Source organism: Gopherus flavomarginatus, chromosome 2, assembly GCF_025201925.1.
Source record: "Gopherus flavomarginatus isolate rGopFla2 chromosome 2, rGopFla2.mat.asm, whole genome shotgun sequence".
NCBI classification, from domain to species: domain Eukaryota; kingdom Metazoa; phylum Chordata; order Testudines; family Testudinidae; genus Gopherus; species Gopherus flavomarginatus.
In genome coordinates this window covers 231,445,957-231,472,961 of record NC_066618.1, presented here as the reverse complement: position 1 = coordinate 231,472,961, position 27,005 = coordinate 231,445,957, and the positions used below count along the sequence as shown (strand labels likewise).

The 27,005-nt window shown below is 41.6% G+C and overlaps 1 protein-coding gene across 4 annotated transcripts in view; it reads right to left on the bottom strand.

Moving 5' to 3' along the window:
* LYN (LYN proto-oncogene, Src family tyrosine kinase) overlaps positions 1–27,005 on the bottom strand; it is a 94,265-nt gene that overhangs the window by 10,487 nt on the left and 56,773 nt on the right. For all 4 annotated transcript variants that reach the window (XM_050938887.1, XM_050938890.1, XM_050938888.1 and 1 more), the window contains exons 9-12: positions 19,867–20,049; positions 18,909–18,985; positions 5,474–5,627; positions 3,858–3,989 (exon numbers count right to left, since the gene is read on the bottom strand). In XM_050938887.1, coding sequence (XP_050794844.1) covers positions 3,858–3,989; positions 5,474–5,627; positions 18,909–18,985; positions 19,867–20,049 — 546 coding nt within the window. The remainder of the gene's footprint in view (positions 1–3,857; positions 3,990–5,473; positions 5,628–18,908; positions 18,986–19,866; positions 20,050–27,005) is intronic.

Below are 27,005 nucleotides of genomic sequence, written 5' to 3'. Positions count from 1 at the left end.
TTCAAAATACCCACGGATAGGTAAATTGGGTGACCCTCAAAATGTTAAGCATTTGGGTTCAGTTATGATAAGCATGTATATCAGACTACCTCAGCTTTAGGGAGATACCACAAATCCTCCCACCACACACAACTTCCACCTGATACTTTCTTGAGGAAATGGCACCTAATGGTTGATTAACTCACTCTAGTATGTTGAGTGGGTGTCTGCTGGGCCTGCTACCCATTCACATATTCAGGCCCTTACCTAACAGAGCATTTAAACATGTTTAACTTTAAGCATGTGAACAGTCCCACTGACTTGAGTAGTCCCATTGAAGTCAAGAAGTACTGATCTACTTAAGTGGTTTGCTGGATCAGAGTCTTCAGGGGCAGTGAACATACCTACATTCACTCTACCTTTTCTGGAGGTGACCTGGTCAATACACTTTCCCCTATTCTAAGCTGATGGAGACTCACCCTTCCCCTCTTACAGGAGCAACTGGAAAGTCTTGCCCCCCTAATCCAGGTGGGGATGGCAGGCCTGCTCCCACCATTCTAGCCCAGCAGGACTTGAACTCCCTGCTCTAGCCCTTTGAAGCTTTATGCAGTCTAGGACTGCTTGTACAGTGGTGCTTTGAGTGTTTTCAGAGTTTAAACAGCCAGAGCTGTAGGACCTAGCAGAATGCATTTCTAGTAACTCCTGCGCTTGAATAGGTATATGCAGCTGTCAATTACCCTGGGATATATTAAGAGGGAAGATGGAAGGCCTCTAGGACTCTTCTTCCTCAAAACTATACCATCCAGTAAGTGCAGATGCTGGGTACATAGAAGTGTGGTTAAACCTTCCAACTTTCCCTCAGGAAGATGGGTAATTTGTATGTGAACTTTTCAGAACCTCAAAGATGAAGCTCAATGTGTATTTACATGATGGCATTCTGCTTCCTAGAACGCTTGAGGGAGTTGATAAATGATGCCTGAGCCAGGGGAAATAGATGAATAATTATATATAGTTGTGGAGCACCAGGTCAGCTATAGTTACGGCTGAGAACCTCTTCCTGTTTAAAGGGCGACTTTTTTTAAATGTTCTAAACTCTGCTTGTTTACTTGGATTGTTTTGAAATTTGCTACGCCTCAAACCATGGCTCTGATCAACCCCCAGCTGCTCTCGCTCACTCAACAATGTGTCTCAGCTAGTGCATGGCACCCACTGCCCCTTTGGGGAAGCAATACTGAAAACATTATTAAAGGAAGAGTCTAGCTTTCTAGAATGGAACATACCAAACACTCGCATGCCAAACAGATTGCAATGTACACATGCAGAAAAAGACCAGGCAAGAAGGTTTCCAGCCAGCCTGGCTTCACATGACCTTGATGGCTCGAGGAGACCTCCAGTGGCCCTGGAACCTGAGCTACACCCCAGCACTGTAACTTCAGACCGTACCCTTGGCAGAAGTCCAAGGAAGATCTGTAGGCATGCTGCTGCTATCTGCTTCTGTAAAGTGATAGTTCTTGTTTTTTTGTTTTTAACTTCTGGGCAATGTAGTCCGACTACAGCAGATAATTCAGAAGTGGATCATACTATTTTCAAAAGAAATGACACTTACATTTGTAGCAGAGTGCTGGGGAGGTGGGGAGTGCAGGGAGATGAAAAGAGATTAAAGGGTGGAAAAGTAGAGTGGAATAAGGTAGGGGGGTTTAAGGCTGCAGCAAGGGGAGGGAGTGGGGCTTGGGGGCCTAAGTCAGGGTGGGGATGGACACTAGGATTTGGGACATGGGGGTAGATGGCAGTGGGAGGATTAGGAACAAGTGGGCTGTCAACCTCACTTCTCCCCTGCTGTGTGTGCTGGGATCTGGAGGGGACCCTAGCACCTCCCTCTGCCCCCCCTCGTGTGTGCCAGGACCTGAGGGGTCCTGCCACTCTCTCCCTGGCCCCTCCTGGGTGGCCCCTCTTTTCCCTGCCCCTGTGTGTACACTGGGATCTGGGGGCCCTGCCTCTCCAGGGCATGGTCTGAACCTCTCTCCCTGCTCCTGTCTGTGTACCAGAATCTAGAAACCCTGAAAACAACACACATTTAAACCTTTGAAAATCAGGAAATATGGTCTGTGCTAATGCAACCTTAAATCTGTCCTGTTTGAGCTCCTCCCCAATACACCCATACCATTTATACTTGCACTCCACTTTTGTAGCTAGTGCAGAACACTCCGGGGACAAGACACGTCACCATGTGGGATAGAGCCTAACACCTTCTATTTGCTGAGGTGTGATGTACTGAAGAGGAGCTACCTACACCTGCCCTTTACTCAAACACAGCCCACGCCACATAAACAACCCTACCTCTGCTAAATTTTACAGCCCCTTCACCCTTATACACAGGATGCCATCTAATACTATACTTCCATTTACCCATAGACCAGTGATTCTCAAACTTTTGTACTGGTGACTCCTTTCACACAGCAAGCCTCTGAGTGCAACGCCTCCTTATAAATTAAAAATAGTTTAAAATATATTTAAGACCATTATAAATAGTAGATGCCAAGCGGGGTTGGGGGTGGGGGCTGACAGCTCACAACCCCCCACATGTAATAACCTTATGACCCCCAGTGGGTCCTGACCGCCAGTTTGAGAACCCCTGCCATAGATCATGCTTGTACCCCACCTCACTGTCTCCACAGCGAGAAGACACTTCTGTCCCACTATTGGCATAACTCACATAGCTCATTGCTGAAATGAGACATACTGGATCTCTCAAGGCACCTCTTTTCACACTGGGAAGAGGGCAGGGAGCAAGGCTTAGCTTCCCCTCCCCCCCCCACCCATCTCCTCATATCACACATCTCATAAGTTAGTCCAACTAATCCTGCCACCATGCTACACAGCTAGACCAACACCGTGGTCTGCAGTGCATGCAAATAATTTCCAGTGGCTCTTGCCAGCTCCAGAGTGGCAGAGTTAAGGTTGTGTTAGTGTCACCATTACTTTCGCTCTTTATTTCTTGGTTTTCAGCTGTTTGAGTTTTGCTGTGCTTGACCTTCTGGAAACGCATGAGATACCACCAGGCAATCTTAATTCTGCATTATCAAAGTTTTTTGTTGATCATATCTATCTATCACCTTTAAACAAGGTTTTTCTGTTTGCTTAAGCCAGGGAAACTACGTAACACATGCGTTTTCCTGTAAAAATATCTTCAAAGAAAAATAGATAAACATTAGGTTGCTTAATCAGGTCTGCCTAAGGTAAGAAACCTCCAGCGTAGCCCTACGTCCCAGCTACCTTATCACCAAAGTGCCAATATTCCAATGGAAAATCAGCACTTCTCTAGATTCTGCTTTCATGTTCTTTTCTAGCGCCTAATGCTGACAAAATATTCTGGCTGTTTATGTAAAAGCCGAATTGCTTAGTTGGTTTCATTTGAAATTCCACCTATTCAGGAGCTACATTTCACTGCTTACAAATACAATGATACACAGTCTTAGAACTTGTAATGATATCTGTCTGGTCTAGCATTAAACCATTTGAAGTGAGCTTTGGAAAATCAGGCTCAGTAACAATTATTGGAATTCAGCATTTACTACAATTTTAACTTTGAGTACAAAAATATACTAAGTACAACTGTGCAGGATTTGTATTTTAGATTACACATAACTTGCTGATTTAAAGCTCCCACAAAGCAGCATACAGTGTTAGGTACATATAAAATGGCTGAGAGTTTTCAAAATTCTTTGAGGTAGCCTGCAGTATGCACAGTTCAGATCCACAGTGCTGCCATTATTGCAAGATATTCACTTTCCCCCCCTCAGTTAACTCTTTTCTGTGACTCTCCAAAAGAGCATCAAAATATAAATACCATGTAATGATTTATAAGCAAATGTCCATACCTGGATAAGGGATTTTTCCAAAGGTAACAATTTCATACAGAAGAATTCCAAAGGACCACACATCAGACTTAATAGTAAAGGAACCAAAGTTAATTGCTTCTGGTGCTGTCCATTTAATAGGGAATTTTGCACCTAAGAAACAATATATTCTCAATTAACCAAGTATATAAGTTGCTTGAAAAATATAATTACTAACATATCTTATAGACTCATCTATTATTTCCATTAAGTATAGGGTATACAGTGAGTATTTAGTACAAAATCCTGTCTTTATTTTAGGGGGCTTAAAAGGTATTAGCTGCTCTTTCTGTCCAAGAGTTATTGTACATTTGCAGTGCTTAATTTGTGCCAGGGCTGAACCCCGGCACCTCTAGGCTTGGCAGTTCATAGCCCCGGCACTTCTGGGCTTGCTGCATCAGTTATGAATGTAAAAAAATTGCTTGAGTCCTGGCACCTCTTCATTACATAAGCACTGCACAGATGTACTAAGAGCTGGATCAGATGGAGCCACCATGATGTACTCACACGCATCCTGTGTGTCTCCTGGAAGTCTCAGAGAAGTTAAGAATTGAATTTGGGGTTCTCAAGGGAACCTAAGGGAGTTAGGAACTCAGTATCTAACCTCCTCAGTCTCCTTTTACAGTCCCACCCTGAATGGGCACAAGATTGACCGAATATATTCTCGTACCCCAGAGGTTGTTTCAGACCAACTGGAATGATAGTGTGGGGAAAACTCTTCGCAGACATGAAATGCCATACTTGTATGAGTGAACTGAAGACTTTGTTCTATTGTGTTATCAGCCCAACACCTTTCACAACTACATTTACTTACAAATTTAGACGGAAAAAATAAAAAAGTTATACATTGCTTTTCAACCCACCAGTGTCTATGCTCTATTGTCCTCGACATTTCTCAGTTCAGAATCAAAACATGAGAGTTTTCATGGAATGGTTGTGCCACTCAAAGACTTTGTATCACTGTCATTAATATTACCCCTAATTAACTCCATTCCATATATAGAATCTTGACTTCCCTGGGAGTTTTGCCTTTGTAAGAAATGCAGAATTAGGCACAAGTCTACCTCCAATATAATTTTTAATTGATTTAATCCTTTGATTCATGTCCAACTCTATTAAACAATACAAGCAAGTTGGTGCAGAGCAAATTCTAACCATATTTTAAAATCCTCTCACTTCTACTTACCGCCTCTATTGTGGAAAGGATGCTCGAGCACATGTCATTTATGCATTTGAGGATAAAAACGAATACTAACATTTCCTCTTAGCAATTAAGAAAAACTCAGTTCATTGTCTAATTCAACAAGATGAAAAGCTTTGCTATGTTATGCCAAATAGTGAATTAGTTTGATTTGTAAAATGTATTGTGTTGCTTAAAGAAGGTACAAACTGTACTTTTCTAGTTTGAACAATCTGGAATGAGGGGACAGTAATTTTTAAGAACAGCTTTGTCATTAGAACACCGTATTTAACAAATTATTCTGGCATTTTTCACGCTATACTAAGTGCTTCTCATTTTTATGTTAAACAAATGCATAAATCTGTGGCTCTTAACAGAATGAGTTTTACAGAGCTGAAAAATATCAATTGATACATACCTTCCCGTGCTGTATATTCATTATCTTCAATTACTCTGGCTAGACCAAAATCAGCAATTTTGCACATCAGTGAATCCGAAACCAGAACGTTAGCTGCTCTCAGATCTCTATGAATGTAGTTTTTCCTTTCTATGTATGCCATCCCCTCTGCAATCTGTAACAAGAGCAGTGCTTTCATTTTTAGTATTTTTGCAGCACACTGTACCATCCTAAGCCACTATGAGCTCTTCTCCTTTACCACATCAGTAACCTTCATTAATTACTATAGCATCAACTATGTGTTGAACATTTTACATATATATGGGAGCAAAGTCCCTGCCCAGAAAAGCTTTTAGCATAAGTGCCAATTCTGCAAATCTTCACTCACATGGACATCTCAGTGATTTCAAAAGGACTGCTTGTGTGAATAAGTGGTTGCAGGATTGGGCTCTCCACAGCCACATCCAGTAACAGTCCCTGATTGGGCAGAGAATTTAAGCACATGCTAAGTCCCACTGAATTCAGTTAGGCATGTGTTTACAAGCCTTCCTGAACCGGGGCCTTCATACTAATAAAGAAATATTAAAATTATGTTGTGGGATTTCTTCCCCAAAAATTTCCTATCGAAAAACTGGTGATAAATTAACATGTTCAAATAATAAAATGGAATAGGATTAATAAATAAATAAAAGCCTTGTATGGATTTCCTATTAAAAACTGTCCCTTTTAAAGGGGAGATTAGGCAAGAAAGTAGACTTTGAAGTGTTAGCAAAACTGCAAATTATAGGAACAGCCATACTGGGTCAGACCAAAGGTCCATCCTAGCCCAGTATCCTGTCTTCCGACAGTGGGCAATGCCAGGTGCTTCAGAGGGAATGAACAGGTAATCATCAAGTGATCCAGCCCATCACCCATTCTCAGCTTCTGGCAAACAGATGCTAGGGACACCATCCCAGCCCATCTTGGCTGATAGCCATGATGGACCTATCCTCCATGAATTTATCTAGGTCTTTTTTGAAACCTGTTACAGTCTTGGCCTTCACAACATCCTCTGGCAAAGAGTTCCACAGGTTGCTAATATAATATCTAATAAAAATTTGAACATTTTCAAGAAAATCATCATACAGAGGTCAACTAACTTTGTGCTTATTCCCATTTACTGTACACATCTGTTCATACACTAGGAATGTTTGGCAAAACCCTGCTCTTACGTACCCTAATTTCATACATAAACAAAGAAAAAAATAGTAATTTTATTTCATAACTATCCAAACCAAATTAAAAGTGGTAAATATTTTGGCAGTTATCAGATGATTTTTTAAGCATTTGCCCAGATCATTACTTCATTTTTAAAATGGTGTGTGAAAACATTGGGTGATATATTCATACACCACCAAAGTGTGTCCAGTTGCTATACGGGACAATAAACCTTGCACACTTGGAAAGCCACTGCCAAGCAAGGAACCCGGACTATACAGACTAATCTGCTCTAATACTGCTCTTCCAAAATTCCTGTGGATGGTATGTTATAATACCCTTCCTCTTGTATGGGGAAAACACTGCTGTCTGTTCTGTAGGTATGCTGGGGTAGGAAGAGAACATAGGAAATGTTTTCCAACCCCAATCCACCGGCGCATTAGCGGTCTCCTTGTCAGTGCAGGTGAAGTTAGCACCAGTCTGCGTGTTGTGTGGTTGCCCTTGCACTGCCACAGGTGTACAGGAGCTTGCTCCATTTTGTGCTAGACAGAGCATCTGACTCTAATTTAAAAAAAAAAAAAAAGTAGTAGACACTTCCGCTAATGTCATAAAAAAGTCCCTGACGGGTAAGCCAAGTGCATTGGCAAGCATTTATAACAGCTACTGCACACTCTTTGTTCCTCTTTTTTGAGGCAGGCAATGGAAGAAATAACAGCATTCCCCCCTCCCCCCCCAGTGAGCATTTTCTTATAAACCGATATACTGTGGCAGTGCTGCTTCTTCAGACAAGTGTGTGCAGTTTAAGTTGTAAAACAGAAATAAATGTTCTCATGCTGAACCAAAAGAAGTATCTTTACCAATATTTTGTGATGAACAGAATGCATGTGTGTGAACTTTTTATATCGATAAATAACATGAAAGGAGTAGCTGCTATGGCTTGCACTACTTGCCGCAAAGGGTCTTTTTCGGAGACCTAAAGACTGGCCGTAAATTGGGATAGTGAATTCTGTGCCCCTAGCACTACACAAAGTTGGATTACTTGGGTTTGGGGAGGAAGCAGAGAGCAAACTATAATTGGTACTGATGTCGGTTTTATCTGGTTTCACAATAACTCAGTTGACAGGCAGAAAAGTGCACCAGTGTCACTGAAGGAATCAACTTTCCATTCATTCCCCTACACACATTAACAAGAATAGTCAATGTGGCATAGTGAACAGGACAACACTATGGGATACAGACTGTGATGGTGACTTTTAAATTCTATATGTACTTCCACAACCCCGCCAGCAATATCCCAGTAACACTGTAGGAAAGAACTTAAAAAAAAAGAAACAATAAAATATTGGGGCCAGATCCTTTGACATCAATAGAGCTGATTTACACCAGCTGAGGGTCTGGCCCTTTATTTAAAAAAAAAATCTATTATATTTTGAGCAACTTTGAACTGAAAATTACTCTTTTTCCGTGACATTTGAGCTCAAAAATCACACACAAATCATGCATACCCCCAGACTCCTTCTCAGCAATTACTTCCCTCTCCTGCTGCTCCTCCATTAGTCTGGACTTCCCCAAGCCTTTGCACTGCTTCTGAGAAGTGAGGGAAATACATTTCGGCGTTGTAGTTTAAATGAATTATTACTAAGAATTCTGTATTAATATGCCTAGTAAGGAATCTATTTGTCAAAAAACATTTCCTGAATCTTTTTTGTTGTCTATTGTTACAGACTTAGTTGCTGACAGGTATTTTGAAATAAATGACCAAAATAATTGATTGTAATGTGTTATTTTGACAAAGTATGCAGAATTTTGCAGAATTTTAAAATATTTTGTACAGAATTTGTAATTTTTTGGTGCAGAATTCCCCCAGGAGTAAAGAGAGGGAGAGAAGCAAAGTAACTGAAAACTGGTTTATACTTTTACACAAATAAACAATGCTCAGGTGTGGCATAAGCCACTATCCATAGTAGGGGGTGACATAGAGGTTCAACCACTAAACAGGAGCTTCCACAGGCATTGTAATAATTATATATTCCAATAATAATCATCATCTGAGTTTCATTGAAAAGCCACGGGTGCTATATGTAAAAATCAAGTAATGAGCATGAAAAAGGAAAACGAAGTCACTCTCGCCCACTCACGTAAAGATAGTTTACACACAAAAATCAGCAACCAAACAGCTGTTGTTCAGCTACCTGCAAACTCTAGACAGGCCTATGAGGTTGGTTTTGGTTTTGGTTTTGATTTTATTGTCTATCTGGTAGGTAGAGTTGCCACTTTTCCTGGAGGTTTTATCACATGACATAATCTAATTCCTGAAGACTCCAGCACAATCCTGGAGGGTTGGCAAATCTAGTTAGGACATGGAGTACTTCCACACTTTCTACATTTACTGCATGGCTGTGATTACTAAACAAACAGTATTCTAATTCCCTCACCCTTTAAATATTTATTGCCAGGCTTCCAGGACTATCAGGACAATATATATATAAAATCCAATCTCCAAACAGTAAAACTATGTATGTAGCATCAGAACGTTGAACGAGCCAGGATCCCGTGGCAGAAATAAACCATTCCATAAACCAGCGTCTCTATTGCAAAGCTACATAGAAAAATACACAGTAAATCAGGCTCAACGTTGCATAGGGCTGGGAGCCAGCATTCTTTTCTCAGCTTTGCCATTGATTTGTTTTGTGATCTTAGACTAGCTTTATACTGTAATCTCTGTCTCAGTTCCCTCCTCTGTAAAACTGGGAAGATGCTTGAGTCAGCCACAGGCGTGTTGTTGAAAATCAATTAGTAAGTGTATGTAGAGTAGTTTCAAAATGAAAAGCACCATTACGAGTGCTAAATAAAATGACTGCTGAAAGATAATGGTAGATAAACCGGATAGTACTGAATGCCACTGGAGCAAGTAGCATGAAGGAGCAGACAAGACTGAAGAACCTCAGAGCCTTGATTGTGCAGTATTTCAACTCACACACACAGAGTCCTCTTTCTTTTCTTCTGGTTTCCATTCCAGAAAGGTGTATAATCTTTTCCGCCATAGTTTTTTCTCTATCATGCGATTTCAGCATGGTTTGCAACGCTGTCTGTTGCGTGTTAACTTACAGAGAATGTGCATTTAATGGTACATTAATCAGATGCTCCTTTTTGTTTCTAGGCTGCATGTAAAAAATACAAATTCCTGGTGTTACCAAACTGTGTTTCATTGGGCTCAGTATTGTTGTTTCATCTCAAAGTTCCCCCAAGTCAAGGGCTCTTCAGGCTGACACTCTTAAGACACGTCAGTTTCATTGCCAAGGGTACACAAGGGACCAATGTGGCCAGGATCATGCCCAACTGCTTTTGACTGCCCTATGGATGAGGTACCCATTTTGCAGCTGCATGAACCTGAGGTGGCCTTTCAGCATGAAATCAAGAAGACTCAAACCCCTGACCTACAAGAACCTTAATCAGCCACTGCACCTATGTGAACCTCATATTTCAGATGAATCTTTAAATTCTCCCTCTCAGATTTAATAAATGGCTTTTTTTAAAAAAAGCTTAAAATTAAGGTTCTTATCCTCTGCTACTGTCGAACTGTAGAGTGCAAGTCAGGAAGGTGTGTGTAAAGGTGACTCAATTGTCCCCTCTACATTACCCTGATTCAGTAACCAAAGAGTTGCTCTGAATTGCCCTGGCTGCTCTAAGGGTCTGAAGCCACAGCTGGGGATCAGTATTGAACTAGGGCATCGCAGTCATATTCCCTCATCCCTACTATGTTGCAGCAGGGAGAAGAGTGGCCTAAGAGCCATTGTCAGCTGTGTACTACCAGAGACACACTTATACTGGAATCATATTCCTGGGACAGATATACCAACCTTCAAGGCCTGATTGAACTGACAGGGCAGTGCAAAGCGGCCACACTACACAGGTAGAATCTGGTGCCTAGGCTGTAAAAGAAGCCAATAGTGCAGGGGGTTTTGAGGTTTAAACTGTTTGTGGTATAATGCTGGAAGAATTCTATTTGGGGCTAGGGGGTTGGGAGAGAGAGAATCATTATATGTTTCTAAGAGCACTCTCCAGTGCTGAAGGGCCTTTAGTGAATGGCCATGGTATTGATCACACTCAATGGGATTTTTATTAGCTTAGAATTAACCACAACCAGATTCCTTAAACAATGTTGTGATGCATGAGCAGAAAGGGTTAAGCATCCTGCAGGAGAAATGACTCAAATTCAACCCTTAAAAACATATGGGGAGATAATGTTTGTGTTTCTGTGTATTTACATATATATTGGTAGAGGTTAACAATGTAATCAAACATTCCCTGTCTATGCTGCAGTCTGTTAATTCAGAGATCAAAAGAACATTTTAACATTTAAATGAACTGTAAACATAGGATATCGCTGTATTAATCTCTTTTTGAAAATGTATTGCAAATCATCTGAGAATGGTGGAAAAACAGGCAATTGCCTTATGTTAATCTGTGTGAATAATTACCAGCTATGCTTCGGAAATGGATCCACTTCAAAGTCTGACCTGTCAAAGAAGGCCTGGATTAGGTGACCAGATGGCAAATGTGAACAATCAGGATGGGGGTGGGGGATAATCAGTGCCTATATAAGAAAAAGCCCCAAATATCAGGACTGTAACTATAAAATTGGGACATCTGGTCACCGTACCTTGGAATTGTATAAAACACCTTTGGGTCCTAATCCTTTTAATCTTAGATCTGCTTGAGGTTCCATACAGCAGAAGCCTAAGCCAAAAGGACTGAGATCCCAGTTCTGACTGGACTGCCCTGAATACAAACATTGGACTATAACCTATGGAACTCTTTGCATCTACAAAGCTCTCCATCTCTGCTTTGAATCTGAATCTCAAGATTGACTCATATCTGTATGTATGCTGTTCTTTAAACCAATTCTCTTTCCCTTTTCTAATAAATTTTAATTTAGTTAATAAGAATTGGCTGTAAGCGTGTATTTGGGAAAGGTCTGGAATATTCATTAACCTGGGAGGTAATGTGCCTGATCCTTTGGGGTTGGTAGAACCTTTTTCATATGATGAATAAGATTTTCTGAAATCCTGCTCATATATGACTTGGATGTCTAGGTGGAGGTCTGAGGCTGGGTTACTTTAAGGGAACTGTGTTGTTGACTTCGTAACCAGTGAGGTATAATAGAACCTGCTTTGTGCTTGCTTGGTAAATCTGGGTATTGGAATATCCACCAAGCTCAGGGATTGCCTACTCTATTCTGTGCAGTTCATCAGAACTGAGTAACCTCAGCTGACTCCCCTGGGATTCCAGTCACAAATGTCTAGCCCAGAGGTCGGCAACCTTTCAGAAATGTTGTGCCGAGTCTTCATTTATTTACTTTAATTTAAGGTTCCGCGTGCCAGTAATACATTTTAACGTTTTTAGAAGGTCTCTTTCTATAAGTCTATAATATATAACTAAGCTATTGTTGTATGTAAAATAAATAAGGTTTTTAAAATATTTAAGAAGCTTAATTTAAAATTAAATTAAAATGCAGAGCCCCCCGGACCGGTGGCCAGAACCCGGGCAGTGTGAGTGCCACTGAAAATCAGCTCACGTGCCGCCTTCGGCACACGTGCCATAGGTTGCCTACTCCGGTCTAGCCAATGGAAGAAATAGTGATCAAGAAGACTCAGTTTATGTGTAAAAAATAAATAAATAAATTAAAATTAAGATTTAATCCTAATGTGACCAAAATGTTAATAGGCTAGCAGCATGGTGAACAATGATGGCAGTCTACAACTCTTCAGAAACATACTCCAGGTTTGGTTTGGGTTTTACAACTTATTAAAGACACCTTATATAATATTTCTTTTCATTTTATATCAATGTTTCTGTTAAAGATGTGAGCAAAAACTTGGGCAGGGAAGGCTTTTAGCTTTGGTTAGCTGCTTTGTATTCTAAACAGAGCAAAATGCCCACACAAAACTAAGGAAAATGAAACAGCGTAGTTTGTTGGGCAATCATTTACCAGAATGTAACATTAACCAAAAAAAAAAAAAAAAGGAACAGGAAAAAAAATTGAGACGTCTAACGCTGGATAAGAATTATGACGAAATAATTGCTACATGTCTCTTCTGGTTTATTTTATTCTTACTGAAAAAGGGTTAGAACAGGGGTAAGCCACCTATGGCACGTGTGCCAAAGGCAACACGTGAGCTGATTTTCAGTGGCACTCACACTGCCCGGGTCCTGGCCACTGGTCCGGGGGGCTTTGCATTTTAATTTAATTTTAAATGAATCTTCTTAAACATTTTAAAAACCTTATTTACTTTACATACAACAATAGTTTAGTTATATATTATAGACTTACAGAAAGAGGCCTTCTAAAAATGTTAAAATGTATTACTGGCCTGCAAAACCTTAAATTAGAGTGACTAAATGAAGACTCGGCACAGCACTTCTGAAAGGTTGCTGACCCCTGGGTTAGAACACTGACTCAAGATTTTGGGGATTTTGGGTTTGTGTCATGAACAGAACCCGGTTTAATAAAAGATATTCCTCACCACCGTGTCTCTCTAATATCCTGAGACCAACAAGGCTATAACTACATTGCATAAAACAATGAATTTACAAACTCAAACTGGGTGATTAAACAGGCCCGAATACGATTATTTTTACAATAACAATGCTTTGAGCATTTCAAAATGGAGGACTGAGCAACTTCAGTAGAAATTCTGTGAAGAGTTATTTATGCAGTTAAAGATGGATGCTGTATGTGTGTGCAGTTAGCTAACTGCAGTAAATGGTTAAAGGAATTTGTAAACTCATCTCTTGGAACAGAAGGAGATTATAAAGTACACTGGGTTACTAGCTTTGGAGGGAGAGGTTATGGAGCTTGTAAACACAAGCACATGTGAGCTCTGAAACTAGGGAAATTTCATCACCTGGCAGCTTCAGGAGCCCCTTAGCTCTGGACAGGGCTGGCTCTAGCCATTTCACCGCCCCAAGCACAGCGGCACGCCGTGGGGAGCGCTCTGCCACTCGCCGGTCCCGCGCCTCTGGTGGTCTGCTGGTCCCACGGCTCCGGTGGACCTCCTGCAGCCGTGCCTGCGGAGGGCCCACCGGAGCCACGGGACTGGCGGACCCTCCGCAGACATGCCTGCGGGAGGTCCACCGGAGCTGCCTGCCACCCTCCCAGCAACCGGCAGAGCGCCCCCTGCAGCATGCCGCCCCAAGCACACGCTTGGCGTGCTGGGGCCTGGAGCCGGCCCTGGCTCTGGATCAAGGACAAGATCCACTAATGAAGCAAATAGAGCTCCTTAGCTGTGCTAGTTAAATTGCTGTGCAGGGAGCTGTTGTCAGTTGTCAATGGAGACATTTTGCATGCTGATTAGCTTTGGACGGTTATATTAACAAGCTTTGCTAGCATAGCTTGCAAAAGAAGCTGGTGGAATATATACAGTTTTCAAACTGATAAATGGAGACTAAAGAATGTACAGCACCTTGGAATTTCTCAATCCTCTCGCTGACAAGCAGAAGAGTTTACAGGGGTGGTACTTCTTGTAAATTGTGTTAGCTCCTGAGCATCAGACTAAGGAAATTATACAATCAGCTGATGTGTTACTAGCTGTACAAGACAAATAGTGGTGTAACAGGGAGCTAGCAGGGGAATCGGCGAAAGACAATTCAGTTCTGATTTTTGGTTCTCCATTATTATTCCAAACATCCTTTCTGGTGTACTCTACATCAGTGGTTCTCAAAGCCAGTCCACTGCTTGTTCAGGGAAAGCCCTGGGCAGGCTGGGCCGGTTTGTTTACCTGCCGCATCCACAGATTCGGCCGATCGCGGCTCCCACTGGCCGCGGTTTGCCGCTCCAGGCGAATGGGGGCTGCAGGAAGCGGCATGGGCCAAGGGATGTGCTGGCCACCCTTCCTGCAGCCCCCCTTGGCTGACCACTAAAACAAAGGTGCACTGGGCATGCATGTATTATTATTATTTGGGAGTGGTTCAATGAACTTACATGCTCTGCTAACAAAGCAGCAGAATTAGGGCTGTCTTATTATGCTCTAGGTTTAGAGATCAAAATAACTCTATATGTGAGCCAAGCCAAAATTTCAGCTCAGGTCTCCTATAGTGAAAGCCCAATGTTCCATTTAAAACAACAATCAAAAATACAAGGGCAACAACCCAAACCAAGGTCTGCTGGCTAAACTAATCCTTGCTGTGACTTCACTGGCTCAGTACAATTACAGCAGGCGTGAATTTGACTGTTTGCTTGAAAGATGCCAGCTATTAAACTGAGGCCTATTTTAGATGGGTGTTTCTGTTTGGTTTGGTTTTAAAAATAATCTGAAACAACCAAAACACTATAACCTCTGTAGATCGAACCTATTCCTTTCAATGATTGAAGATCTTTCCCCTGAACAATTGTGACTTAAACGTGCAGGGTTATAAAGCCCTGAAAGCGGGGCTTGTGCGGGAAATGCCAACTCAAATGTATATCAAATAATGCTGTAAGAAGTCAGCAGTATTCAACTAAGTGTTTGGTTTTAAAGGCCATTAAGTGCTGTGTCTATTTTTGTGCTGTCGGTCGGTCACAATGACCACATCCTCTCTCTTTTTAACACCCCCCCTATCTGACAGGCCACTTCAGATCACCACGACCATTCCTCTGGATGCTTCCTGTTTACTTTCTTCCTGTTGCACCACAAACCCTTAGTTAATTTGTTATTCTGCAATGAGTGCTGGTTCTCTCAAATAGTTTGTGTACACACACACGCACAGCACCAATGCACAGCTATTTCAGGGTATTCACAAAACAATGGTACCCCCCAAGAGCTGTGTGTGGGGACAAAGGTCAGCATGATGCAACAGCAAAGTGAACGTACAAGCAAAGAGAAAACCTCATGCTACTGCTGCTTTTTCTTTTTTTCCTGGGAAGTTGGAATCAGCTGGCACAGAGCCTGCCAGAGTGGTGTGAATTAGACTGTCACACACAGTTCAAGTCTGTGTCAACCAAAGCAAAACGTGCTGGTCTCAGCTTAAGCAGTTTAATGGGAATTTCCTTTTATTTATTTATGTTGCGACATAGCTTTCCAGTTTCTTTTCCCTCAGGATAAGCATGGAGATATGAACCGATGCAGGAAGCATAAGCTAATGCACAAGCCAGGCACATCCTGAAAATTTTATGAAACATGTTTTTCATAGCCCTCTGTTCTTAGCCCAGTCTGTGTTGTTGAAAACTGAGTTTGTACCACTGGATTTACTGACAGGTTTGCTGCGAAGTTACCATTATTTAAAACTGAATATCTTAGAAGGTGAACAACACAGCGTGACAATAAAGTGTCTCTGTCTTAGGCCCTAAAGAATGATGAATTTTATTAAAGGACTTTAATCAAACGAGTTAGCAACAGAAATAGTCCATCATCCTTTCCATCCTCCAGGTACCAATCCCTGTTGTACATTTCTCTAGTGCTTTGTTCACTGTAATATTAAAAGTCCTGATAGAGTTTCCAGCACATCCCTTCAGAGACTATTCCACATCTCAGTCTCAAGAGGTTTTTCCCGATTTTCACTCTGAATTGTCTTTTTTTTAAATTTCATCTTCACACCTAGTTCTATTTGGGGGGGTGAGAGTAAATAAGGCACTGCATCTCTGAGGCCCACGCTTCAATGGGGCTCTGCTTGGGTGCTGGTTTAAGTCTTCATCCCCACAGGTGTTTCCATTCTTCAGATATTTATAAACAGTTATCACTGGCCCATCCCCTTAGTAGCCGCTTAGCCCAGCTGTATACAATTAGCGTTTTAGCTCTTTCCTCACCATAAATCAATTTTCCAGGCCCTGAATTACTGAAAAGGTGGTGCCCAGAACTGAACACAATATTCCAAATGCACCAGATACACCAGAACCTATCCAATCCATCATCTGTTGTCTTTGCACATACAGTCCAAAATTGCTTTGGTTTTTTTGGCAGATTATAAATTCATGTGGGGTTTGATGTCTGCATTTGGGTCTCTGTTAGCCTTACCAATTCACACATTTTTTTCTCTCCCACAGAGTACATGTATTATCTAGTACATTTTTCCATCTACATTATATTTTTCCAGTTTTTCATTTTATTATTTTCTGCTCATGTTTTTAATCTCTGTGGGTCCCTGTTATCTACAAAGGCTAAGTATCAATATATTTCTCATACCTGAATAGTTTTTCCTTGAAAAATACGCAAAAGAGACTTCCATGGATAGTTCAGACAAGCTACCAAACCTGCCACCAGGTTGAATCAATGGTTGTGGAGCAAGGCAGTCCCAAACACTAGGTCTGTGTACCAGCCTGTGTATCCATGATAAGCCCAAATCATATGTATTTATATGGTGGCTACATTAAACTTTTGATTGTCATTACCAATACTGTATTACATTATTTAACATTTCTATTGCCTTTCCTCCTGCACTGTAACAAATCAGTACAGCAAGCTACAAAATAAAGAATCTGTACCAGTCTAACACTCATAAAAACCAAGACCTTACCAGAAGCAAACTACTATTGTAAGTTAGTAGCACATTAGATCATTCAAAAGCATGAAGATAACTTAAGAGCATAAGCCTTATTGACTTTGCAGTGGGCTCCTAAGTCATTTTGGTGCTTTTGAAAATTTTACCCACAATGCACAAGGTATCCCATGTATCATTTGTACCTGGGGGCTGCCAGCTGGTTTAGTAAATCATGTGCTGGTATTCTGAACCATCCTTCACATACATTTCAGTTATAGAACAAAATTTTACCCGAAATCAGTTTGAAAGTGATAGTGATCTATGACACTTAACAGAATTTCCTTACTAGCTAACTCAGCTCAAGGAAAGGTTAAACAGAATGCATTAGCCTTATTTTAAAGATTTGCAAATACATATAATATATGGAACTAGTACTACCCTCTTACACGTATCTGCTAGAACTGCAAACAATTCTCTCTGTTGCAAACAAAATAAATACATCACTGACAATAAAATTGACATTACTAACGTTAACGTGTAGGCTTAATCAAACATACACACTGTGAAATATCTATTTTTTTTCCTATCTCCCACAAAAATAGCTCTGCCACACCAAAAAGTCTTGGAAGACCACTGTTACAACAGATTTTTTCAACAGTGCCTGGTATGAGGTTCAGCCTCCAAGACACTGAATGCTTCTTAGAGTTTGGCTACACTTGCAGCCGTACAGCACTGCCATGGGAGTGGTCCCGCAGCAGCGCTTTGAAGTGCGAGTGTGGTCGTAGCGCCAGCGCTGGGAGAGAGCTCTCCCAGCGCTGCATGTACTCCACCTCCCCCTGGGGATTAGCTTACAGCACTGGGAATTGCGCTCCCAGCGCTGGGGCACTGTTTACACTGGCGCTTTGCAGCGCTGTAACTTGCTGCGCTCAGAGGTGTGTTTTTTCACACTCCTGAGCGAGAAAGTTACAGCGCTGTAAAGCGCCAGTGTAGCCAAGGCCGCTGTCTTCGTACAGCTGTGCAGGGAAAGTGCTGCACTGTGGCCACACTGACAGCTACCAGTGCTGCAGTGTGGCCACATTTGCAGCATTTGCAGTGGTGTTGGGAGTGGTGCATTATGGGCAGCTATCCTAGCGTTCAAGTGGCTGCGACATGCTTTTCAAAAGAAGCTGGTGGGGTGGAGTGTGACAGGGAGCATGGGGGAGAGAGAGAGAGAGAGTGGATTTTTGGAGCCGACACTGTGTCAGTAGCTGCCTTGCGAATTCCCACCACTTCCCCCACCCCTCTCTCATTCACTCTTAAATGCAAATAGCCTTCAGCCCAGATAAGCAGCTGCTCCTACGACTCCCTCCTCCTGCCCCCGCCGTGCTGTTTCTCTCCTCAAGCAAACACTAGCTGTGGACATTCCCTGCCTGCCTCTGCTCGAGCAAACAATTGCTATGTTTGTTTTTTAGGTAAGCAGCTTCGGGAGCCCTGAGTTCACAACAAAACAAAGAGAGGCATCATAACAAAACAATGAGAGTTCTTTAGTTAAAAGCATTATGGGAAAATTCCGGAGGTCAGTTACAGTGTAGTAAGATTAATCACTGTTTACACTGGCACTCCGGCACTGCAGCACCAGCGCTGTTCTCTTTATTCCTCTCGTCCATGTGGAGTACAACCAGCACTGTAGCCAGGGAGATACAGTGCTGTATGTGCCTTGCCAGTGTGGATGGGGAGTAAGTTTCAGCGCTGTAAAGCCACTACCAGCGCTGTAACTCTCCAGTGTAGCTAAGGCCTTAGTGTTCTTTATATTATAATCATTTACCTGAGCTGAGAAGTCAATTAGCTTTGGAAGCAGTAATTTACTTCCTTCATCACTCTTCAGAAAATCCAGCAGACTGCCTGTTTCAGTGCAGAAAGAATAAGTCAGCACAGTTCACAAGTAGCAAGTCTATAGCCAGCCTCACTACCTTCTGCATGGTTGAGCTTTAGTGGTCTATGTTATGTTTTATCATATTTTTAAGTTGGCCACAATTAGTCAAACGGTTCTTTATATTCTATAACAACAATGCTGATCCAATATCTGAGTTAATCAGCTATGCAGCTTTCTGTGGTGCAAAACTAAAAGGTCAAGCTTCTCCTGAGTTCATCATTGTTTAAGTGACTGATTTTTTCCCGTTCTAAGGAATATCAGCAAAGTTGCCCTCAGGGAATCACCCACAATTATCAACCTAGTTATCAATGGCAAAATTTTAAAAAGTCACAAAAAGCATGTCTAACTCAAGGGAAGCCGAGCCCTTTGGTAGTAAAACACAACTAAAATATCTATTTACACAGGACTTGATTCTGCAGCTCTAACTAGCACTGTGTAGTAATTATTCAAAAAGCATGGTATAGTATTCCTTCCTGCAGCGCCCATCAACAGGACTGTTCATGAATTTAACTGCAGGAGAGCAGCATATGGTTCAAAGCATTCACCTGCTTTGGCAGAAAACATGACTATTGGATTCATTATGCAAAGTCATCAAGATATTATAAGTGATATGTTTATTATTTGTTAAACTATTTTTAGAGTGCTTGAGAGATTTCTAAAAGGATGCATCTTAAAACACAACATAAGCATAAAATGAAAACTCTTGTACTCTCTTAAGCTAGACACTTGATCATTTAATATAAAAACTACAAAAAAGTAAAATGAACACAATTATTTCTCCTCTTTTTTGTTACTAGGGGTTGATTTGACATTTAATTAAGATGTGCTCACAGAGTCCAACAACTCTCACCTTTTGCCATGAATTCTGTTATAATATAGATAGGTTCCTCTTTGCTGACTACAGCATACAGCCTCACTAACTTGTCATGCTGAAGTGTTTTCATGAGGTTGGCTTCCTCCATGAATGCTTGCACAGACATCGTTCCAGGCTTCAGAGTCTTCACAGCCACTTTTGTACTATTATTATAGTAACCTAAAAAGGAAGGGATTGTTATGGCACAGAACTCATTCAGCACAGTGCACTGACTGTTAGGAGAGGTCAGAAACCAGGCTGGACTTCATGAATGGTATAAACCTGGTGAGAAGTGTCCAGACACAGCACAATTAAATTACTTGTACTATAATCACACCATATTTTGCAATAAAACATATCAATGTATGGAAAGAGGGTCTGTTAATGCGCAATGTTCTATTTGTGTAAGTCATTTACCTGAAAACTCAAATTAAAAATAAACGACCACTCTCTATAGTAAGGTTTCATTTATAAATAGTTCATAAAAGGTAAATAAAGGGTCAATAGATAGTTTACTGAATGTCTGTCTAGAATTCAGCAAGTCACTAGCTTGCTTAGAACTTTCTAATCGCATCTTTAACTTATGTCCCTATAAGAAGACTACTCATACCTGTAACATGTTTATAATATTTATCATTTATTAACCCCTTATAAACAATTCAGAAATAGAACCTTCAGTGTAACCTAATACATTATTTAAATTATGTACCAGGAGTGCAACACTGTAGCACTCAGGTGAAGGTTTAAGACCTTATTATTGCTTGTCAGGTGATCTTTTGCCCAAGAGGTGGGGGTGAGTGTTTTGCTTTCCTTAATTGCTTTAAAAGTATGTTAGTGCTCAAGAATAAAGGGAAAGTCCTAACACACCTCCCTGCAAACCTATATTAAGGCCAGATAGAGCTTTGCCTTAACTCACTATCAGTGTCGCCCTTTATACTACATTAAAAATGTACAAACAGCATCAATTGGAGAAATAATTTGGTATAAAATAAATATATGATGTATTGAACTGTATGTGCTGAGATTTCGTAAAATATGCTAATTACCCATATATCAATGTACAAAGATTAGTACATGGATACAGAAGATAAAGGAATATTTTCTGATGGAATCAATCGATAATATTCTTAATACACAAACTTTAGTGATAAAGTAGTATTTTATTCAGGTGTAGCAATCTTTAAAAGCCTGTGTTATTTAATTTTTACTGAAGTGATATAAATAAAGTATCCTCCTAAACATGCCATTCTTAACACAAGTACACTAATAAAACCAGACCTCATCTCTTTGTGCTGCAATCTATGTATTTCAACACTGAAAAAAATATGTACAGGAAGAGGTAAACTTTCATAACTCAACACACCAGCTACATTTCTCTACCCAACAACAATTTGTACAATTTCAACACAGTTTGTGGGTCTACCTGAAAGTCAGCAACTCCTTAATCTCGACTTAAACTCCTTTACGCATTAGTAGTGTGACTGTAAATCAGAGTTTGTCTACATGGTGAGTTAGTTCATGGAAAGCCAGTATGTGAATCCCTTGTACTAACTCTGTGCTTTACACACTAAGCCATACTTCAGGACTTTTAATGCACTGTTGTGACGTTTATGTGGCAGGTTAGTGTGCAGCAAAGTGGTGTGCTGTTGATTCACACTCTGGTTTGCAGCACACTAACTCACTGTGTAGACAAGCCCTGAGTCTGTTTTGCACAGTGACAAGCGAGAAGAAAGTGAATGTTAAAGAAGCTGGGGGCTACTTCACCTTACATCTTTAACTGTTCCTTCTTATATAAGTTAACACTCCTTAGACTCTCTACATGTGGGGAATGTGTAAGTAAATCTAGGAGAATCTGAGTGTAAGAGGGGCAAAATTAATCTACGGAGATCTGACACCATTTTATGTATTCCTTCTCAATTGGGTCCTACAATTTTTTTTTTTAAGTTTTCATTTCATTTAACATTTTCAGTATGAGATAAAGCAGTAATCTCATTACATAGCATGTGTGGATAGTAACATGAGACTTTCATTTGCTCTGAAAGTACAAATTATTAGTACACAGAATAATTAATTAAAAAAACCCTTAGGAACCCCGATTTGTAAAGTTAGATGGGCAGCTAAGTACTTACACTGAAGTACATGCCTCGCTTATGACTGCAAACCTCTAATATTTGTGCACAAATTGCAAAGCCATGGGCAGGCAAAGATATTCAACTGGTGTGCCCGCAAATCTGCCTGTCCAACTGTGTGTGCCTAAAGCAGAAATCTTACTCCAGAATGTCCATCATTTGGAAGGGCAAGAGGAAGGAACAAAATATCACTGAGAATATGGATAAATTTTTCACCCAACTGAAATCAATGGCAGCTTCTTCATTTACTTCAAAGGAGCCAGAATTTCATCCATTCTATTTTAAGGGGCCCAAATTTGTACTAAAAGTAAAGGTCGCCCTGCTTCATTAATCTCTGCTAGTTCTTTGTGTCACTTGAGGTGCGAATGCCAAATTCTAGTGCAGGGATTCAATAAAAATATTTATTTCTATGTATTGAGGGTATGTGACTTCATTAAAATCCCAAGTATTTCAGACTGTAAACTTAAAACCAGCACTATACTATACACTAATAAAGACTGTCATCATGCTGTGTATTCATTTTACAACAGGCTCTGGTTTCATATATATGACTGCGATCTGTAGTTGCACGTATAAAAGGCTCTCTCTTATTCTGCTTCCACTGAAGTCAGTAGATATTTTCCCTTCAATGCCCCAGAGACAAATCCTTGTTCCTGACAAACACTTGAACAATTTTTTGACTATTCCACCACAAGGTGGAAGCTTATTTTCATTAGGGGACTTGACAACAGGTAATCTATATTGAACGATATTTTCTCCTATTTAGACTTTTGTTTAGTTTCTAACATTCAGCGTCTTAATCATCTAGGAAAGCTCAGCTTATTCCAGGGTGTGTGTTTAGTCAGGGTTCCTTAGTCTATCTATCTATCTATCTATCTGAGGTACTTACATCATGGTAGCGTTTGAGCATCTCACATTCTAATGTGTATTTGGGCTTGTCTACATCAGAAAGTTGCAGCGCTGGTGAGGGAGTTACAGCGCTGCAACTTAGGAGGTGTACACATCTGCAGGGCACCACCAGCGCTGCAACTCCCTGTTTGCAGCGCTGGCCGTACTCCCGTTTTGTCTCGGGTGTAGAGGATCCAGCGCTGGTGATCCAGCGCTGGTAATCAAGTATAGACACTTACCAGCGCTTTTCTTGACCTCCGTGGAATAAGCAGGTATCCCAGCATACCTGAGGAAGCCTCTGGTAATCAAGCTGGTCTCCTTCCCCGGCTTGCTCTCGCGTTCCCCGAACCCCGAGCAAGCAGGTCTCCTTCCCTGAGGTTTGCAGGGTGGTTCGGGGAACGCGAGAGCAAACCGCGGCGAAGCTGGTCTCCTTCCCCGGCTTGCTCTCGCGTTCCCCGAACCCCGAGCAAGCAGGTCTCCTTCCCTGAGGTTTGCAGGGTGGTTCGGGGAACGCGAGAGCAAACCGCGGCGAAGCTGGTCTCCTTCCCCGGTTTGCTCTCGCGTTCCCCGAACCCCCGAACAAGCAGGTCTCCTTCCCTGCGATTTGCAGGGTGGTTCGGGGAACGCGAGAGCAAACCGCGGCGAAGCTGGTCTCCTTTCCCGGTTTGCTCTCTCGTTCCCCGAACCCCCGAGCAAGCAGGTCTCCTTCCCTGCGGTTTGCAGGGTGGTTCGGGGAACGCGAGAGCAAACCGGGAAAGGAGACCAGCTTCGCCGCGGTTTGCTCTCGCGTTCCCCGAACAAGCAGGTCTCCTTCCCTGCGGTTTGCAGGGTGGTTCGGGGAACGCGAGAGCAAACCGCGGCGAAGCTGGTCTCCTTTCCCGGTTTGCTCTCGTGTTCCCCGAACCCCCCTTGAAGCCGCCCAACAGCGCTGCAGTGTGGCCACATCTAACACCACTTGCAGCGCTGGTTGCTGTAAGTGTGGCCACTCTGCAGCGCTGGCCCTATACAGCTGTACTAATACAGCTGTAACAACCAGCGCTGCAAAATTTTAGATGTAGACATGGCCTATGTCCTCACAGCACTCCTGTGAAGGCACAGAGAGCTAAGTTTACTTGCAATAGGGCACAAAGGAAGTTTGTGGGAGAGCAAGGAATAGAACCGACATCTCCAAAGTCTTAAGCTAATGCCCTAACCACCACATCGGCGCTCCTCTCTGCTCCAGAGAACAAAGAAGGAACTCTGAAAGCAGTCTTAAGGCCTGTCACATTGTATAAAAATGTTCAGCTGAGATTACAAGAAAGAATGTCTCTTGTACAGCAGCCAAAAAACATGAAACAAGCACTTCAAGATGACCTGTTAATGTAATTAAGGGTCAAATTCTTCAATTAGATGTGCAGGCACATGGATCCTATCTTTAGGAAAATTGGTCAAATATTCTTCTCAGCTAAAAAGGATAATGCTGCATTTTCACAATTTCTGCTATATTGAAACAAACATGGGAATCGCTTTGGATGATAGGATTAGGATTCAAAACATTTATGACAAAATGGAGAACTGATCTGAAATCAACAAGATGAAATCCAATAAAGATAAGTTCAAAGTACTACACTTAGGAAGAAAAAAAAAATCAAATGCATGATTACAAAATGGAAAATAACTGGGCAAGCAGTAATACTGCTAAAAGGATCTGGGGGTTATAGTGGATCCCAGATCAATTACAAGTCAACAATGTGATGCAGTTGCAAGAAAAAAGGTTAATCTCAGCAGGAGTGTTGTAGGTAAAACATAGTTGGTAATTGTCCCACTCTACTCAGCTGTGGTGGAGTCCGCTACTCTGTCCAGTTCTGGGCACCGCACTTTAGGAAAGATGTGGACAAACTGGAAGGAGTCCAGAAGACAGCTACAAAACCAACAAAAGGTTTAGAAAACCTGAACTATGAGGAAAGGTTTAAAAAAGTGGGCAGTGTTTAGCCTTGAGAAAAGAAGACGGGGGGGCTGGGAGGGGAATTGGATAACAGCCTTCAAATACATTAAGGGCTGTTATAATAGGGTGGTGATCAATTGCTCTCCATGTCTACCGAAGGCAGGACAAGAAGTAATGATCTTAATCTGCAGCAAGGAAGATTTAGGAAAGATAGTGTGAAAAGCTTTCTAATTATAAGGGTAGTTCAACACTGGAACAGGCTTCAAAAGGAGATTGAAGAATCCCCATCATTGGAGGATTTTAAGAACAGGTTAGAGAAGCACCTGGCAGGGATGGTTTAGATACATTTGGTCCTGTCTTGGTGCCTCTAGAGATCCCTTCTGGTCCTACATTTCTATGGTTCTTTGACTTGAGCACCTCCCTGAATAAATAAAGTCTGTTTTAGCATAATCCTATTGTGGTGACAGATTAAATGAAAGCCTGACCAAGTCAATAAAGAGGCAACACCAGTTATTTGTCCAGTAGGTCCTCTATAGCCCTCTGTTAAATTTGGAGAGAAAAATCACTTGTTTCGTCAAACAGAGCTGAGAAAACCAGATGAAAGAGAAGTGTTGCAACAACCAGATTTCATGTTCCTAACTACTTCAGAATGTGCTTGGATCCAATCATGTACCCCTTACTCAGGCAAAACTCCTTTCAAGTCCAAGGAGTGTACAACGCATGAACACCGCCCCCCCCCCCCCGCAACTTGAATCCTGAAGGGATTTTTCCCTAAGTGCAATGACCATCAGCTTGGTCATTGCTGAGGATTGAATCAGGTCCCTCCAAGTTAAGAGCATAAGTCTTTAGGATTTGAGCTAAAGGACTATGTCACCTAGCTGGCTGCTGCAGCAGGCCCATGTGAGGCTGGCAGACTAGGTGCCAGCTCATGCCAAGATCCCCATGTCTCAGCTGAACACTGACAGGTACACAGCTGGGATCAGTCTGGCTCACCTATGTGTTAGTATTATTAAATAGGTATTAGAATTATCAGATTGTGTTTAGCCTATATTAAAAGCTGGTGAGTTGTTGCATGCAGTAATCTCTCTTATAGCAGCTGTATCCCATATTGTAAGGTAATATTGACATTTATGCACTTGATAATTGGTTGGTGAAATCTAAGTATAGAACTCACAACCAATTTGGGGTTGTGCCCTGCTTCCTAAGAGTCTGCCCTGAGGCTGGTACTCAGGCTCTTGAATCACTGCAAGACAGCTTGACAGCCCCCTTTATCTATGTAGCTGACACATAATGAGACACATAATACACACTGAATGGTGGATTACACAGAGACTTCAGGTTTGGGTCTGTACAAGCCAGTGATATCAAGCTGAGCAGAGACTGTCTATTTGTTCTGTGTTTTCACAATGCCTAGCACAATGCCTGGTCCATGACTAGAGTTGCTAGGCACTAATGCAGTACAAAGAGTAAATAATAATAATTTCCTGGTTCTACCATTTACATAAAAGTTTTGGCTGCTCGGCAGCTGTGCTCTATCTGCACAAGCCACCTGAATTTGCATAAACCTTTATGTGTACACAGTGAGGGTGGGTAGGTGGCATTTCCATTTTTGCCTTTCCTTAGGGCCTGCCCCAGGTGACAGCAGATTTAAAGTTCAGCAGAGGCTGCAAAGGAATTCCTCTGGCAGAGGTTGTAATGGGAATTAGCTTAGTGATGCCACTTCCTCCCCAGCCGGAAAAGCCTCCTCTCCTCCACTCCCAGCAGACGTTCTGCTACCCTGTGCCCTCCTCCACTGTCTTCACTGACTGAAGTTTACCTGGCTCAAGGTCTACCACACACCCCAGGGTGTCCTGCTATTGGGATCTATAGGATATGAGTGATCACCCACTCTTTTTAGCTACTTTCAGTAAATAGATATAAAGGAGATGGATAAATGAAGTTCCTGCTTTAACTCCAAACTTTCTTCCTTTTTAAAGTTTAAGTCAGATCCTGTGTGATAAATTTTCAGCATGTGTGTAAATTGTAAAAATGCACCTGTGATATTTGCAAACATGTCCATTGGTGCTTGCAAAATCCCAAATCTGTGCATGTAAAACTGGAAATTATATACTGCTTTGTCAGATGTGCCAACAAGGTTTGCTGATATTGTTGTGGCTCAGCTTATTTTCTGCATCCCAGTATTTCCCACAATTCTG